This window comes from Struthio camelus, chromosome 1 (genome assembly GCF_040807025.1).
Source record: "Struthio camelus isolate bStrCam1 chromosome 1, bStrCam1.hap1, whole genome shotgun sequence".
In the NCBI taxonomy this organism is placed as follows: domain Eukaryota; kingdom Metazoa; phylum Chordata; class Aves; order Struthioniformes; family Struthionidae; genus Struthio; species Struthio camelus.
In genome coordinates, this window is record NC_090942.1 from 95293488 (window position 1) to 95308553 (window position 15066).

The 15066-nt window shown below is 47.4% G+C and overlaps 1 protein-coding gene across 4 annotated transcripts in view; it reads left to right on the forward strand.

The window, feature by feature from the left end:
- LSAMP (limbic system associated membrane protein) overlaps window positions 1-15066 on the forward strand; it is a 1028525-nt gene that overhangs the window by 690010 nt on the left and 323449 nt on the right. For 2 of the 4 annotated variants that reach the window (XM_009675203.2, XM_068958854.1), the window contains exon 2: window positions 12413-12491. In XM_009675203.2, coding sequence (XP_009673498.1) covers window positions 12413-12491 — 79 coding nt within the window. Of the gene's footprint in view, window positions 1-11816; window positions 12492-15066 lie in introns of those variants that run through there. The other 2 variants (XM_009675202.2, XM_009675204.2) reach the window with 1 other exon arrangement.

The window sequence follows — 15066 nt, forward strand, 5'->3', positions numbered from 1 at the left end:
GTACCCTGTCTCTCCCTCCCTGGAGTTCCTTTCATTATGGACTTGTTGCACCTGGTAGCACACCCACAGTTCTGTTGTGCTGTGTAGGTGGGGCAGGGAGAGTTTACCTTGTGTGTGAAGCTAAATCCTTTGTGCAATTTACTGTTCCAGAAAGAGCAAGATTTCTCTTCAGTCCAAAGAAGTCCCGCTTTTCTATGTATACAGCAGGATTCCTGCTTTGTGGAACATTCTTACTACAAAGCTTTAACGGACTGTAACCACTTAATAAAGTGCTGATTTCTTCCATTTTTCTTGGATTTTTTTTGGTGTGTGTGGTCTGGCTTTGCTTCAGTCAGCAGTTCTCCATTTCCACAGTGGCCTAGAAAGAGCTGTCCGGTAAGGAGCCCCCATCATTGTCTGGCTTGAAATGACAGGAACGCAACATGAACGCATTCAGAATTTTTCTATTACCTCTGTAAACATCTGTGTGACTGCTGTGAGCATTCATTTACAAAATTGTTTACCAAAATGTTTAAATGTCACTTCAATTCCAATTGCGTTCCCTTGACTTTGCATTTTATCACATTAGCGCAAAGATGCTTGCATGATGGTTTACACTGACGAATCATGAGTCCTGTAGTATCAGCAGTTGTAACTCGGGGGGCAAAATATTTTTGCACAGGCATCCCTGGTACTTGATGAACCTCAAGCCTTGCTTACGCCTATCTGAGTCTTTCAGCCATGCAACAGAGGCTGAACAACTTCAGCTGGTACGAGCAGTGCTTCCTCAACACCATCATAGTTATGTGAACAAGCCATCGGCTTTTCATGAAGCACTCAAACAGTTACCAACAATGGGCAGGATTGTTTCAGAAGCTCCCGAGCAACGGTAGGGGGGATCTGCAGGAGATGCATTGCTTGCGGCTGGCTGTTTGATCAGTTTGACCTCTTGGTGTCTGAGTTTTCTTGTTGATTGAATAACAGCAGGAAGATGGGGCAGTTTGTAATTACAGCATATTCAGGTAGTGAATGTTTTTTCTAGTGGAATATTTCGTGAGTGCATGTTTGTCAAGGATATGTAGGGAGTGAGTCTGAGGTCAAAGTGAGCTTTTCATAGAATTTATATTGGTGCATATAGTCTGTTGTGTATGTCAGGTTAGGAGGATGAATGAAAAAGACTTGGAATTTATCTAGACTTCCAGAGGGCCAAATGTTTCAGCCCCAGTATCTGCTTTCCTGCTACCTAAAAATTCCCCTTCTCCTTGCTTGGTGCTTAACAGACCCTTTTGTAAGGTATTCTGCTCCTCGGTACTGGAGTATTGCCCTACCCAGTGACAGGACAGAGACAGACCATGTAAGCACTATTTCTGGAATTATGTTCTCTTAGGTGGTCGCTTGGTATGTTCCAAGCGCACGCTCAGTATTAAAATCTCTGGGGTTGGGAGTATGAGGGAACCTTCACCCTAGTCCTACTAGCAGGGGACTTCTTCCTTTCCCTCTGGAATGGAATGTAGTGTTTTTCCTCTCATCACCTAGGAGTTTCATTTAACAAATGCCATTGACAGCAAAGACCTAAAATATAGCTCTTTCTGTGCCACAATATATCTTTAGGTATGGGCCTCTTACCCTGCTAGGCTCTTTCTGTTGTGTAAGTCCCTGTAAAAAGACATGGGCAGGAGATGATATAAGACTATGGGCTTCCTGCTAGCATTGGTTCTTGCATTCTACTCTGCGGAAAGCGGAGGTTTTTGTTTTTGTTTTTTTTTGAATAGAGACCTCAGTCTGAACACTGCTTTCATGTATTATTGTGTTCCTAATAATACCACACAAGAGACGTGAAATGGCTTTAATCACAGGGAGCAAACGCCACCAAATATTCTTCTTCCTGCAGTGTTTTCCTTGCTACATTAAAAATTCATAGGCAATAGCAGCTTCTTCTCTAAGGACTTAGCTACATCAGCAGATGGGGAGAGTGGGCAGGAACACCAGAGGACGTTGATGGACAGAACAAGGGTGTTTTGACAGAGCTGGAAACAGTAGAAATTTGCACTTCATTTGCTTATGCTAAGTCTGTCTGAGGCCAGTCAGACTTGCTGTTTGTTCCTTGCTTTGAGAAACGAACTTATTGGAAGATTGTTGTAATTCAGTTACATGGATGTGAATTGAAGGTATTTATTCCCATATTTGCTTTGTCCTTTCTTTATTGTGCTCATTCTCCAGCCGAAAAGAATTTACTGAGAGTGAGGGTGAGAGACAGACTCAGGAGGTGAAGTTGTAGCCCTGCTGAAATCAGTGGCAAAGCTCCACTTGATTATATCAGAGCCTCTGCCCGACAATGACTCTGATATCTTGGATGCATTTAAGGCATTGAATGGGGAAATTCTTTAACCTTTGGGCTGCTTCTCCCTCAGGTCTTTGTCAGATTGGTAGGTTGCAAGGACTTACTTGTGCAAGCAGCTCTCTGTATTTGGCAGCAGTGTTTTTTTTTACTGTGCCAAGTCTGTGGAAGGCTTTCCTGCCAGCTCCTTCAAACCACATGCTAGCGACCCATGGCTCTATGTGAAAGTGGTTCTCCTACTAGGAGCTCGGAGGCACTCAGAGAGAGTGACCCAAAGCCCTGTGTTTCACAAATTCAAGCCCTCCTTGGAGTCTCACTTCAGGCTGACAAGTACAGGGGGCTTCCTTGCTAGGCCTTGCAGACAGAATAGGGTGAAAAGACCTTATGGACAATGACTTTGACTTAAAACTAATCAGAAATACCTTGTCCCCTTGGGACTCCTGAAGTAGCCTCACCCATAAATGCTATTTACACCCGGTATCTTGGGATTTGCTTACCAGTCTTTTCCTATTATTATTCCTACGATTAGTGAAGTGTGGAAACACTCAGGGTTCCATCTCATCATCAGAGGCTTTCTTTGGACTTTTTTTAATTACCCTGCTTCAGTCTCATCCAACTGTAGCAATTTTTTTCACATCACCTGTCTTTGTTCAGCCAGCTGCCAGAGTGCTCTGTCCAGCCTGCTCTTTGTCCTTTGCTGATCTCTGCCTGCAGCAATATGCTAGCAGGCCCTTTATATTATTCAAAAAAATACTGGTAGGTTGTATAAATTAGGAAGCTAATGAAGTGTCACTGAAGACCAGAATGATCCACAAATCCCCAGGGGTTTCACAGGAAGCAATACTGTGGTTCCTGTTTGGATCACTGGCTCTTTGTTTCAAAAACCCTAGCAAGCTGCTGGAAATAACAAGTTTCCTGAGCTGAGCAAGCTGCTGGAAATAACAAGTTTCCTGAGCTGAGCAAATTGTCATCAGAGGGTGTGAGCTCCTGGTGCTTCAGGGCCTGGGCCTGGCTCTGACAGGTCAAGTTCCCACAACTACTTATAACACAAACCTTTTCCCTCCACCACCAGGAGAAGACCTGCCTACTCTGACCCTTGCCTGGAAGCTTGCATAAATGCCCTCCGAGCCTCTGATTCAGGTAGCTGGCCCTACATTGTGCTAACCGGCCACATCCACAGGAGGCAGTGCTGCTGATCTGCCAGCTCTTGTTAGAGGCAGTTGAAAACACCCTGCTCCTCTCCCTGGCACCAGGTGTTGAGAGTTCATGGTTTGCCATTGGGCTAGAAATAAGTGGTACAAGGTGAGACTCAAACAGGTATAGAATTAGATTTCAGGAAGAGGAATTAGATTCAGTGGCTGGATGTTAAAGGAATTAAAAGTATGTGCTTTAAATAAAGTAAAAAAATTCTCAACCTGGGTGATAATTAACCATTGAAACCACTGACATAGTACAGATCTCTGCAGTTTGGGAGTGCTTAAACCAAAGCTGACAGCCTTTCTTTGAAAAGGTACTGTGACTCAGCCACTGGTTGTGGCTTCTTGCCAGAATCAATGGGTGAATTTCTGTGGATTGAGGCTTTCAGGCAATGGGAGGAAAGGATGATCAGAGAAGTCCCTTCTGGCTTTAAAACATAAGAATATGGCTGTGCATGACAAATGTGACATAAGTGCAGTCTGAAAAAGGGAGAGGAACCTGAAAACATCAGGATAAGGAGATCGGAGAAAGGAGCAGAAAAGAAATGTGGGAAAGGGGGGAAGAAATGGAAAAGCAATAGAACACATGTCAAAAGAGTAAGCAGGCACTAACCCTAAGCTTGGTGATGCAGAGATGTCCCTAACCGGTAGCCTGACCTTTTACATCTGTGGGACGGTTGTCCTGGCTTGTCACCTTGAAAATCTGGACATTTTAAGAATATTTTCCTAATTTTCAGACTTGAACATGGTGAAATTATTGCAAGTGTTTTTCAGGAGCTTGAATTCAGATAGGTCATAGTTTCAGAGGGACCTTTCTCCAAATTTCTGCATAAAAATTCATCTCTGAGCCCATTGTGTCTTAGGTTTCCTGACAGTGCCTGGTCTCCTGATAGCATCACAAATCTTGGCAATCTTTTTTGTCTCACTGAAGGCCTCAGTTTAAGTTTCATAAAAGCTATGTGGGAGCTTCTGCAGTGGACAAAAAAATGTGCAGCACAACAGTCTGCTGCGCTCTATTCTTCACAATAAAATTAATTCTCTGGTGATGATGGATGTGTAGCATGTATCATTTCAGCAAGACTTTGGAGCTCTGTTCTGAATCATCACTGTCAGAATGATTATTCTCGTCCATTAGTATTGTGTTGCGAACTCCATGCCAGAGCAGGTCATCGAATATACAGCAAGGCTCAGCAAAACGAGTTTTACCACCTCTTAGTTGTATAGGATTCCTGTCTACTGTGATCACAACAGCCTTTGCAACTGCCAGACAGTCATTTTGGGGCCTGTTAATGAGTGTGTTAGAAATATATCACAAACTTGCCTGGCGTGTTCTGTACATTGTGTCTTGCAGGGAGTTTTATTATTGTAGTGTCAGATCACCTTGCAGTCTTCAGCATATTATCCTCTGAACACGGTTGGAAGTTAAGGGTATGTTAGGATCTCTGCTCTGAAGCTGGAAACTCTGACACACCCAGAGAGACTGAAGACAATTTTAAACAGTTAAACTAGGCATCTGCTCTGAAGTACCCTCAAGAGGAGATTATCTCTCTGACGGCAGAGGAAGCCTATGGAGATTAGCTTTCTATGCCTTTGTGAATGCCTCATTAAGTGATTTACCCAAAGTCACTGAGGAAACTGGAGCTGGAGGTCCCCTAAGCCCTCCTAGAACAACCCAACCACTGGGTCATCTTTCTGCTTGCATATTGGGAGGGACTTTTAACTACTCTGGCCTCCTCCTGCATAGTTCATCTGAGTTACTTGTGCTGAGGGCTGTAAATATTCACCAACACTGGGAGAAGTGTTTTTGGAGAACACCAGTCCTGAGCATGCAGAGGTACTGCCTTTCCAGACTTTCTTATGGAAGGATCTCATGGAAGCTTTTAAAGACCTTTAGGGTTGAACCCTGGCTCCACTTGTCTCATCAAGTGTGTTACTTGACCTCAGTGGAGCAATGATTTCACTCTTAAATATGTTTATATTAAAAAAAAAAAAAAAGGAAGCTGCCCTTATGGGGAAATGTGGACTGTATATCCAGATTTGCCTGTCTAGCTCTTATAGCCACATTTCAAAATATAGATCCACATACCCTCTCCCCATAATAAATACTGGAAAACTGGGATCTGTTTTTTCCCTTGTTCCTTAAGCTGTGAGCTGGCCCCTCCTGGGAGAACCACTCGTGGAGCTTCCCACTGGGGCTGCTGACTCAGCCCTGCAGTAGCAGGGAGATTGGCTCACGGTCATTCAGCAGCAGTGGCTGAGCAGCATGGCCTACTGTTGTTTGGAAGTGACTTGACACCCTCTAATAAACAGTGATTGTGAAGCCCAGTTCTGAGGTGTCTGTAAGAAAGTTGCTAATGATAATTTTTCAGGGAAAAGGCAGTGCCACACTCTCAATACTAGTGATTACTTTGATGCTTGTTGTATTTGTAAGGCTAGAAAGGCAACTTTTGTTAAAACTAAACTGTTTCTTGTTCCTCTGACGTAGAAAAGCATTGCCAACGGCCTTTTGATTCTACAAGAACTTACTGTGGTAGCAATCAACAGTTAAGGTCACAAACCGGTTGCAGTACTAATCCTTTAATGCTAGATAGCCATACCCTGCTGAAAAAGGCACCTTTAGGGCTGCTACGTTTCCTCCTCTCCAACCCTTGGATTTGGTCTTTAGCTAAAGCTGAAACTTTCTGAAAAGTCTGAGCACAAAATCTCTTTATCGATTTGAACAAGGTCTTCCCTTTCAAAGGTAATAGCACTGTTTTCTACCCACACGGCACAGAAACAGGTGAACTCAGACTCAGGCCCTTGTGTTTAGCTGGTAGAAATCAGCATAGCTCTTTCAACTGTGGCAGTGATATGTCAGCTTGCAGCAATTTATGACCTGGCCTTTGGCCTCTAAATTGTCTGCACTGAGGAGTATAGAGGTGATCAATTGTGAAGCCAATCAATTGCATAGTAACAGGGCTACAAATTGTTGAAAATCAGTTATGGTTCTTGTACAGTAGGAAGTTCTGCTACAGCTCAGTGGCTATGCTTAGAAAGAGGTATTGCACATGCATGCTATCATCCACAGTTATAACCTGTCTGTGAATGCTCTTGATGCATTGAATTCTTCTATTTCATTGAAAGTCTTTACTTCAGAGAAAGCTGCATCTTGCTGGAGTACATGTCCTGGTGTGTGTCTCAGGCTTTAGCTGGCTCTGATTTTGAGAATCAAAAACCAGGCAAAATATAGAGTTGCAAGATAGTCATTAAAAGGTGTATTTTTTTTTAATAATAGCATATGCTGGCATTGTTACTTCCTGCATTACTGTTATCATACATGTATATTGTCTTGAACTGCAGAACGTTTTCCTCTGACTTGTCTTCTGTAAGTACCTTGAGGGTCTGAATAAGTGGCAAGGATGTTTCAGTAAGTGCAGGAACAAGTTTGGTAGACATTCTGCCCTCAGCTGACTTGTTCTTTTCAGTTGCCACAGGGAAATGTTCACTCTTTCCAGCAGACTGTTGGGCCTGGTAAAGATGGAGGCCACTGTAATAGGCAGGTCTAACTGAAGGAATGGACATGGCATAGCGGAACTGTCTTTCTGTGTCTGAGAAGACAGGGATTTACCGTTCAAATCTCATCTCCTCCTCGATTTGCCTGTAGAGGCCTTTACTGCATTTAAAGGAGAACTTAGGTTATACCTGGAGGTGGCCCCTCATGGCAGCAGCTGCCTCAGCCTCAAAAGAAGCTGAGAGCTTTTGCCCACCTCTCTTCTGGCCCTGCTTCTGCTCCTTCTCTTCTACTGCTATGGCTCTCTGCATCCCAGGAAGCAAAGCAGAGTGAAAAGTGTCTGCTTAATAAAAAGGAATGGGCTAGTGCTCTTGCATAGCAGGGTAAAAGTCAGTGGCTGCATGTGTATAGGTGGGATCTGCAGGTACCAGAAAGAACAGAGAAAATGGTCACCATTCCCCTGCCACGGTCCCTTAATCTTCCTCCTAATGTAGGGAAACCCCTTTGACTCTTCTATGTTCCTCTCCATAACTCCTCTGTCAGTGCAACAGAATTGCACTGTATCTGCGTGGCTGAGATGCATTGAGCAGGCTCTGCTGCTGAGTGTAGCAGTGTGTCTTTGCTAAAGCATGTTATATAGCTCACAAAACATAATATGCTTTCACTTGCCTTTGCAGGTGCCCTTTTAATAAAGTCCCTCAATGCTTGGAGTCTCCTAGTGAAGCAGTCATACCATCACCTTACTTAAAACAGTCACTTGGACCATGAAAGGGTCTGGAGATTTGTGTGAGAACTTCTTTCATATTTATCAGACATATCTTTTACCTGATTTGGGAACAGGTCACCAATTTTGGTGGGACCAGGTTGGTAGTGACTGAAAGTCAAGTGACACCAAGTTGCCATTCTGTGGCTGTTTGAAGTGAGCTAATGAGCTGCACTCCAGCTCCTGGAGGGCAGCCATCCACATTATACCATCTACTGTTGTGGTTGACATTGCTTTATTTTTTGTGGATTGCACTTTGCCTGTAGACATCTCCAATGCAAAAAGGCCCGTGCCTATTTGTGGCCAGAGCCTGTGCTTTTTAGCTCCTGTTGACTCTCCATCAGAAGCAGATGGCACTTCAGGTGTTCATGATGTCAGTCCCCAAGTAGCTCAAAAACTGAGCCGCTGCACAGGTAGCCCTGACTCCAGTGACAGTTTCACCATTACCCTGATTTAGGTAACAGTCCCATAGCACCACAGCGCTGCATGTCCCACAGCATCACAGTGCTGGCTACTTACCTGGGGCCAGCAGCAAGGGTCTGTGCTTTGGCCAGTTCAGACCACCCAGGCTGTGATGTTTTTGGCACGTTTCCCTCAAAGTCAGGGAGAGCAAGGCTAGCTAAGATGTGTCTGCCAGTGCTGTTGTTTTCCTTCCAGCTTGCACAAAAAGCCATTCCACATCTGCAGCAGGGAAACACAGACACCTTCCTAAATGGGTCATCCAAGTTTTTTTGTCGTGTCTTTGGTGATGCTGTACAGCCTGCCCTCATCAAAGGGTGTTGCTCCAGGCCATATCCCTTCTGGGCTAGGTGTGTTTTAGCATTGGAGGGGGGTATTGTGGTACCTGAGGAACTGGGCTGACAGTGCCCCATCCACTCCTTTACTGCATATTGACAAAATTTGATCAGTCAGGCTGATCCTGCCAGTCCTGCGCCTACCAGGAGTATTGGTAAATGGTATTAAAAGATGTCAGTATGGGTATGCAATGCCCTTGTTCTTATTGTTTACCTGAATTTTCCCTCAAGATTTTGGAATGTAAAAAAGTTAAAATACAAACCTACTGTTTCTTTATCTGCTTCCAGCAGGGGGAGATGGGTCCAGGGAGTTATTTCTTCTGGGAACACAACAAAATATTTTACTCATGAGGCTCTCTCCTCCTGAGGATTTGTGATTTTTGCTTATTTGTCCATTTCCACCCAGACAACCCCTTCTTTTCATTTCTGTATGCTTCTAAAAGCAAATAAGATCTATCAATTTTAGGAGCCTTTTTTTCCCCCAAGGACTACAAGACCCTCAAGGAAATTTCTTCCTCATCTCGCTGTTTAAAGTTATTATTATTATTAAATAGTTATGCTGTGGTAGTTCTAATGACCATATAAATGACTAAGACACTAAGGACTTGCCTCGTACTCTCATCTCCGTAGAGAAGGGCCTCAGTGTGCTGCAAAGACTCCCACTCTGCTGGGAGGCGTGCCAAGTGCGGTCCCACCTCAGGTCAGGATGTTAGCAGAGTCCAGGCGAAGGTTTCTGCTCTCTTCCTGAAACCCCCTCTGTCATTCTTTGTATAAAACATATTGGTGCCACTTTCCATGAACTATATTTAACTAAGCATTAAATTTAGATTTAACTGGATAGTTATTGCCTCCTAAGTAAATACTCTGAGATAAGGAAATATTTAGTGAGCTCTAGCAGTTGGGTGGCAGATGCTTCTCGCATTACATAATAGTTAATCTTTGACAAATATGTTTTCCTTACTCCACTGGCATTTAATTAACGTAGAATAGCTCTTATTAAATGTAGATGAAACATATGTGGGAGACCCTTGTAAAACGGATCCATGCAGCGCTCTGATTTGCAAGAGGGTGTGTTTCTGTCATTGGCAGTGACACACAGACCAGGTCTCATAGCAGTGCTCGCGCTGCGGCACGAGAGCCCGAATGCAAGCAGGAGTGTCGCTGTGGCAGTGCCTGTTGCGCTGCCACCTGGGACGCCAGGAGTGTGATCGGGGACGTCCTGAGCGTGTGTTTCCGTCCCTTGTGCTGTCCGTGTCCTTCAGTCAGTGGCCCGACTCGCTGTCTGCTAGGCTATCAACAGCACGGCCTCCTTCAAAGCAATACCTGTGTTGGCCCAAATCTTTCTTTGCAGTAGCTTGGGCACATGGATGAATGCCCTAGCTTCTCCTTGTTGCTCCCCCTCAATGGTCCTAACTGCTTTGAGTCCCCTATAGGGGAAATATCTGAATCTCCTTGCCCTCTTGGCTTGAGTACAAAGCAGTCATCTCACTTTGCCACTGCTGCGTATGTACCAGAGTAGCGGTGTCATGACTTTAGCCCTTAACTCGCGGCCCTTCCACACACGCGGGGGTTGTTTAAGCGCTCCTAGACAGCGCTGCCTCCCCATCCCAAGGCTGTGGGGGCTCGTTTCTAGGGGTTCAGAAAGCAGCTGGGTGCATTCCTGGAAGAAGAAAAATCAATCGAGGGCCATTAACTACAGCGACACTGCCACAGGCTTGGGACATGCTGTAGCCACAAATCACTGGAAATTAGAGAAGTGCTCCAGGGCAGCCTCGCTACACGCTTGCCTGGTGCTTACGCTCATCCCTCGGCGGCGGCGGCGGACCGTGCTCAGCAACAGGAGGCAGGGTTAGCCGGACTTTTGGGTCTGATCCAGTGTGGCCGTTTGCGTACGAAACCTGGTCATTCCCCTCCCGCACGTGCGCGCGGCGGTGCTGTGACCGGCGCAGGGCAGCAAGCCTTGCCCTCAGCTTTTTCTCATCTCCACTGCTCTGGTGCCCCTTCAAACCAAGTCCTCCCTCCTCGCTGCCCCCTTCGCCCTCGTCCCCTCTCCCGGCCCTGTCGCGCTGTGGCCGCAGGAGGGTTAGGGTGGCGAAACGTCTCTTCGTCCCTCCCGCGAGTGGGGAGAGGGAAGGGCCAGCAGGGTTTGTCGGCGGTCAAACGCGCGGCTCGTTCCTCTGCCTTGGTTTCGCCTCCCTCCTCGGGCGCCGGTGGCGGTGCCGGGGGCGGGTGGGCAGCGCTGCGGCGGGGCTTGGGGCTCAGCTGCGGGCGCTGGCAGCCCGGCAGCACAGGCTGAGTATTCACGGTGCGGGCGGCTCAATACCAGCTTTGTCTCCCCTCCGTCCCTCCGAGGCTGGGAAAGGAGCGGGGGGCAGGGTAGGACCGAGCGGAGAGCGGTGGGAGAGAGGAGCGAGGCTGGGGGGGGGGGGGGTGTTGGGCAGACGGATGGACGTACAGCTGTTTATCTGTGGAGAGAAAGTCTGAGAGGTGGGGGGAAAAAAGCAAGGTTTGAGGCTGCAAAGGTCGCTGCCAAGAGCGTTCCTCTTTAAATCGACTAGCTTGTGGTTTCGGGCAGTAAGGCCAAGTTGTTTGCACTTTTGGCTGCAGCTTGGTGTCCCCCCCCCCCTTTTTTCTCAGTGTCCCCTTGAATGTTGCCTGCATCTCCCTCTGTCCTCTCTCCCCCGCTCCCCCTGCCTCCCTCTCCCCCTGCCTCTCTCTCCCCCTGCCTTCTCCTCTCTGCTTTGCTGTCTTCCTCCTCTTCCAATTCCCTGGTCTCACTCCCTTCCCCTTCCCCTTTCCCCCATCCTTCTTTCTCCAGCCTCCCCTCCTCTCCCGTCCCCTTCCCTCCCTGCCTTTCTCTCCCACTCTCTCCCCAGCCCTCTCCACGTCCCCCTCTCCTCGCCGCGGTGCCCCCGCAGCCTTCCCTGCCCTTTTCCCCCTCCGCTCGCCCCGGCGGGTCCCCCCCCCAGCTCCCCCAGGCCCGGCCAGGCCACGGATGCATCCGTTGTCCTGACAACCCGGGGGAGCATCCAGCTCCGATGGGGCCGGTCGCTGCCCGGGGGGGACAGCGGTGCTGTGGGGGGGACGGGGAGCCGCCGGGTGGGCCACACCGAGGAGGGGGCCGGGGCCGCGGAGGCTGCTGGCCTCCCTCCCCTGCTCCCGCTGTAGCGCTGAGCTGCCGCTTCGCCGAGTGAGGCTCCCTCCCTCCCTCCCTCCCTCCCTTCCTCCCTCCCTCCCTCGCTCCGCCTGGGAAAGTGGGTTAGGAAGGGAGCTCGGTGCTCAGAGACTGCACAGCCACGCACTGGAGCAGGACCGCCCGCCTGCGCGCGCGGCGCGGGAACACAGGACTCCTGTCTTTTCCTTTTCCGTTTTTTCACCTCTCTCCATCGCTCTGGGTTGATTTATTTTTTTTTATTATTATTATTATTACTTTGCTACCTGACTTTTTCCTCTTGCTTTGTCGTTTTGATCTACCTTTCATATACACACGTTCCTCTTTTTTTTTTTTTCTTTTTTGACTGAAGGCTGTGCTAAGACTTTTTCAGAAAGCCTTAAGGAAAGGAAAGGGGTTGAGGGGGAAAGAAGCCAACAAGAGACTGAAAAGAGCAAGAGAAAGTGGCAGCTAAGAAGGACTGTGAAATCACCTCCCCTTTCCGGGGCTGTCGATCAGAGTTGCACGTTATTATTATTGTTGTTGTTCTTTCTACATCTGTCCATCCATATATACGTGTCCAGAGAGAGACAAGTACTGACAGAGAAACTCAACAAGACCAGCCATGGTAGCAAGGGCTCAGCCTGATCGGAAGCAATTACCACTGGTCCTACTGAGATTGCTTTGCCTTCTCCCTACAGGGCTGCCAGTCCGCAGCGTGGATTTTACCCGAGGCACCGATAACATCACCGTGAGGCAGGGGGATACAGCCATCCTCAGGTAGGGCATTTTGCCAACTTTTCCTTGTCTATATCTGTACATGTATACATGTGATATTATATATATATGCATGCATATTTGCCTATGTGAGAGCGTGTTTTTTTTTTTTTTTTAAATCTCTCGACCTGCAGTAGCAGTGGTTGGTATAATGGGGCTCTGCATGTGTATTTGTGCTTTAATATCAAAAATTGCAAAGCTTTTGAAAGCTTCTTGCCACCACTCTTCTCTGTGTAGTGCCCTGGATCAAAAGAATTTCAGTGGGGAAAGAAGAGCTGTTCACGTTAGCCAGCACTCATGAGTGTACGTTTTCCATCAGTCCTGCAGTATCAACAGAGAAATGGAAAAGGGATCCAGCTGTGCTTGCCAGATGTTCCATTGATCTTTCCCTACTTCTTTTTGTACCTATGCAAAAACTTTATCCCTGATGCTGCTAGAACTCTTGGGCAAGTTCTTTTGGGAAACTCTGGCTTTTAATTTAATTTATTTATTTTCATACCCAGAAGGGAAGGGAAACGGATACAGAAGTTGAAAGCCTTGTGAACAAATAGAGTATGAGCTCTGATATCTATGAAGCTTATGTATTGTTTGTGGAGTTGGTTTCTTTGCGGGGCCAAGTAAATGGGTGTACGCAGTGCCTGCATCTCTGAGTGTTTGTGCTGAGGGTGGCTTTGCACATGAAGCCTTACTCACTGGCGGTGTCAAGTGTTACATTTCTGCATTTGCTGTGCAGGTTTTGAAAAAGTGGTCCTTAGACTCCTCGGGCTTTCAACTAGGAGCATCTGAAATAACCAAAATCCAGTCACCTTTTAACTGGGGGCTCCTTTCTTGAATTTTTGCCTTATTCAACTTACCTGCAGCAACTTCCCTACTGAAGGAAAAAATCTGTGCCTGTGAATGCGTGTGCACACTGTATATTATGGCCATAGAACTACTGGACGTAATTTAAAATAAGTCTGTAATCTATACGAGGAGCTGATAGCGCACAAACCCTGAACCATCAAGGGAGCAATTCCCTAGCAAAGCTAACGGCAGCAGCAAAGTTTTCTTCCTCTTCCTCTGAAATAAATCCTGCTAGATGTCACCAAATGGCCTCCTACACGATCTTCTGTGTCCTGCCTCCCTGCCGTTTAATAACGGAGGGGTATGTAAGCTAGTGAGATGGGATCAGGCAAGAAGGATGCTAGAAGAGGAATATATGTGCGTGTGTGTATCGCTTTTCTCGGCGCCTGTGTGCTGGGTTGTTTTCATCCTGGAATATCCGTTCAGCAGCTTCCATTCCCCAGCTCTCTAGACTTGTTAACTTGCATGTAAGATTTATCCACACGGAGTAATAGGATTTACAGAGTAATTCATCTGCCTTGCATATGCGATAGAAGGGTTTTAGATGCAACATGGAAAACACCTAACAACGGGTGTTGCCTCTGACTCCAGGCTCCTCTCCCCTCCCTTTCACTCAGTAGCAATTCATATATCCCATTAACCCTTTTCTGGCAGGATTCCTGGCTGACTTATCCCTGTCTTTAAAGGCAGATCCCTTCCATCAGCCCTTTACTTTGGAGAGGCAGCTCAGGCAGAGGTTTGTTACATACGGCAGGAGACAAGTCATTAAACTCGCTTGCCCAGCCAGGGGTCACTGGATTTCTATTTCCCACTTAACCTTGGAGCCTTTGAGTTTATCTAGACACTGTGTGCTAAAGCTGCATTTGCAGCAGGGAGGGCTGCGTGGATGGTGGAGACGGCGTCCGCATGTGCGGCGTGCAAAACGTTTGCAAGCAAGCTGAACGGGGCTGCGCGTGAGAGTGTTTTTGGTGCCTGTGTGTGTGCGTGGAGAGAGTGCCGCTTGCCAATGTTATGTCAGGCCCTGCAATAAAACATCTCAATGAGGTGATCCAGCTGTGTCAGCCAGATGTTTGCCAAGTGACACAGTGCGCGGGAGCGACACACCTCCCGCTCCTGTTAGTGCTTGCCCCAAGCAAAACAGGCTTCCTGGCAGGGCACATTTCTGTCAGAAGTGACAGTGGACAGAGCACAGGCTCTCCATCCTGCAGCCTGCCTGCCTGCCTACCTGAGCTCTTGAAGGAGATCCAGCAGACTATATGCTTTTTCTGCCTCCTCAGAAGGGCAGTTGTCTCCCTTTCCTCTGCCTGGGACCAGCCCCCGGTTGCCTGGGACGTTTCACTGACTCCTTGGGATCCTCAGATCCCTGTGTCCAGCCCACTTTGGGTCCTCTGGGATGGCATTTCCTTCCCACAGGTTCAAAGCAAAGGGGTGTTTGCTAGTTCCCCCCACCTCTCTCTCTCTCGCCCACCCCTCCAAGACATAACTCACTTTAAGACAGCCTTGTGTTTAAAAATCTCCCAGCATCTCTCTCTCTCTCTCTCTGCTTCAGATCCACTAGTGACAGCACAAGTGGAAGAGCTAGATGGGGAAAAGCTATTAGATGAGCTGTACTAGCCCTGCTCAGAGCAGATCGCTGCCTCCTTAGCAAGATAGGTAAGAGATTTCTTTACAGAGATCATATCACCTGTCTTTGCTATGCATCCACTTCAGAGAGGGCAGGGGGAGCACGCAGCAG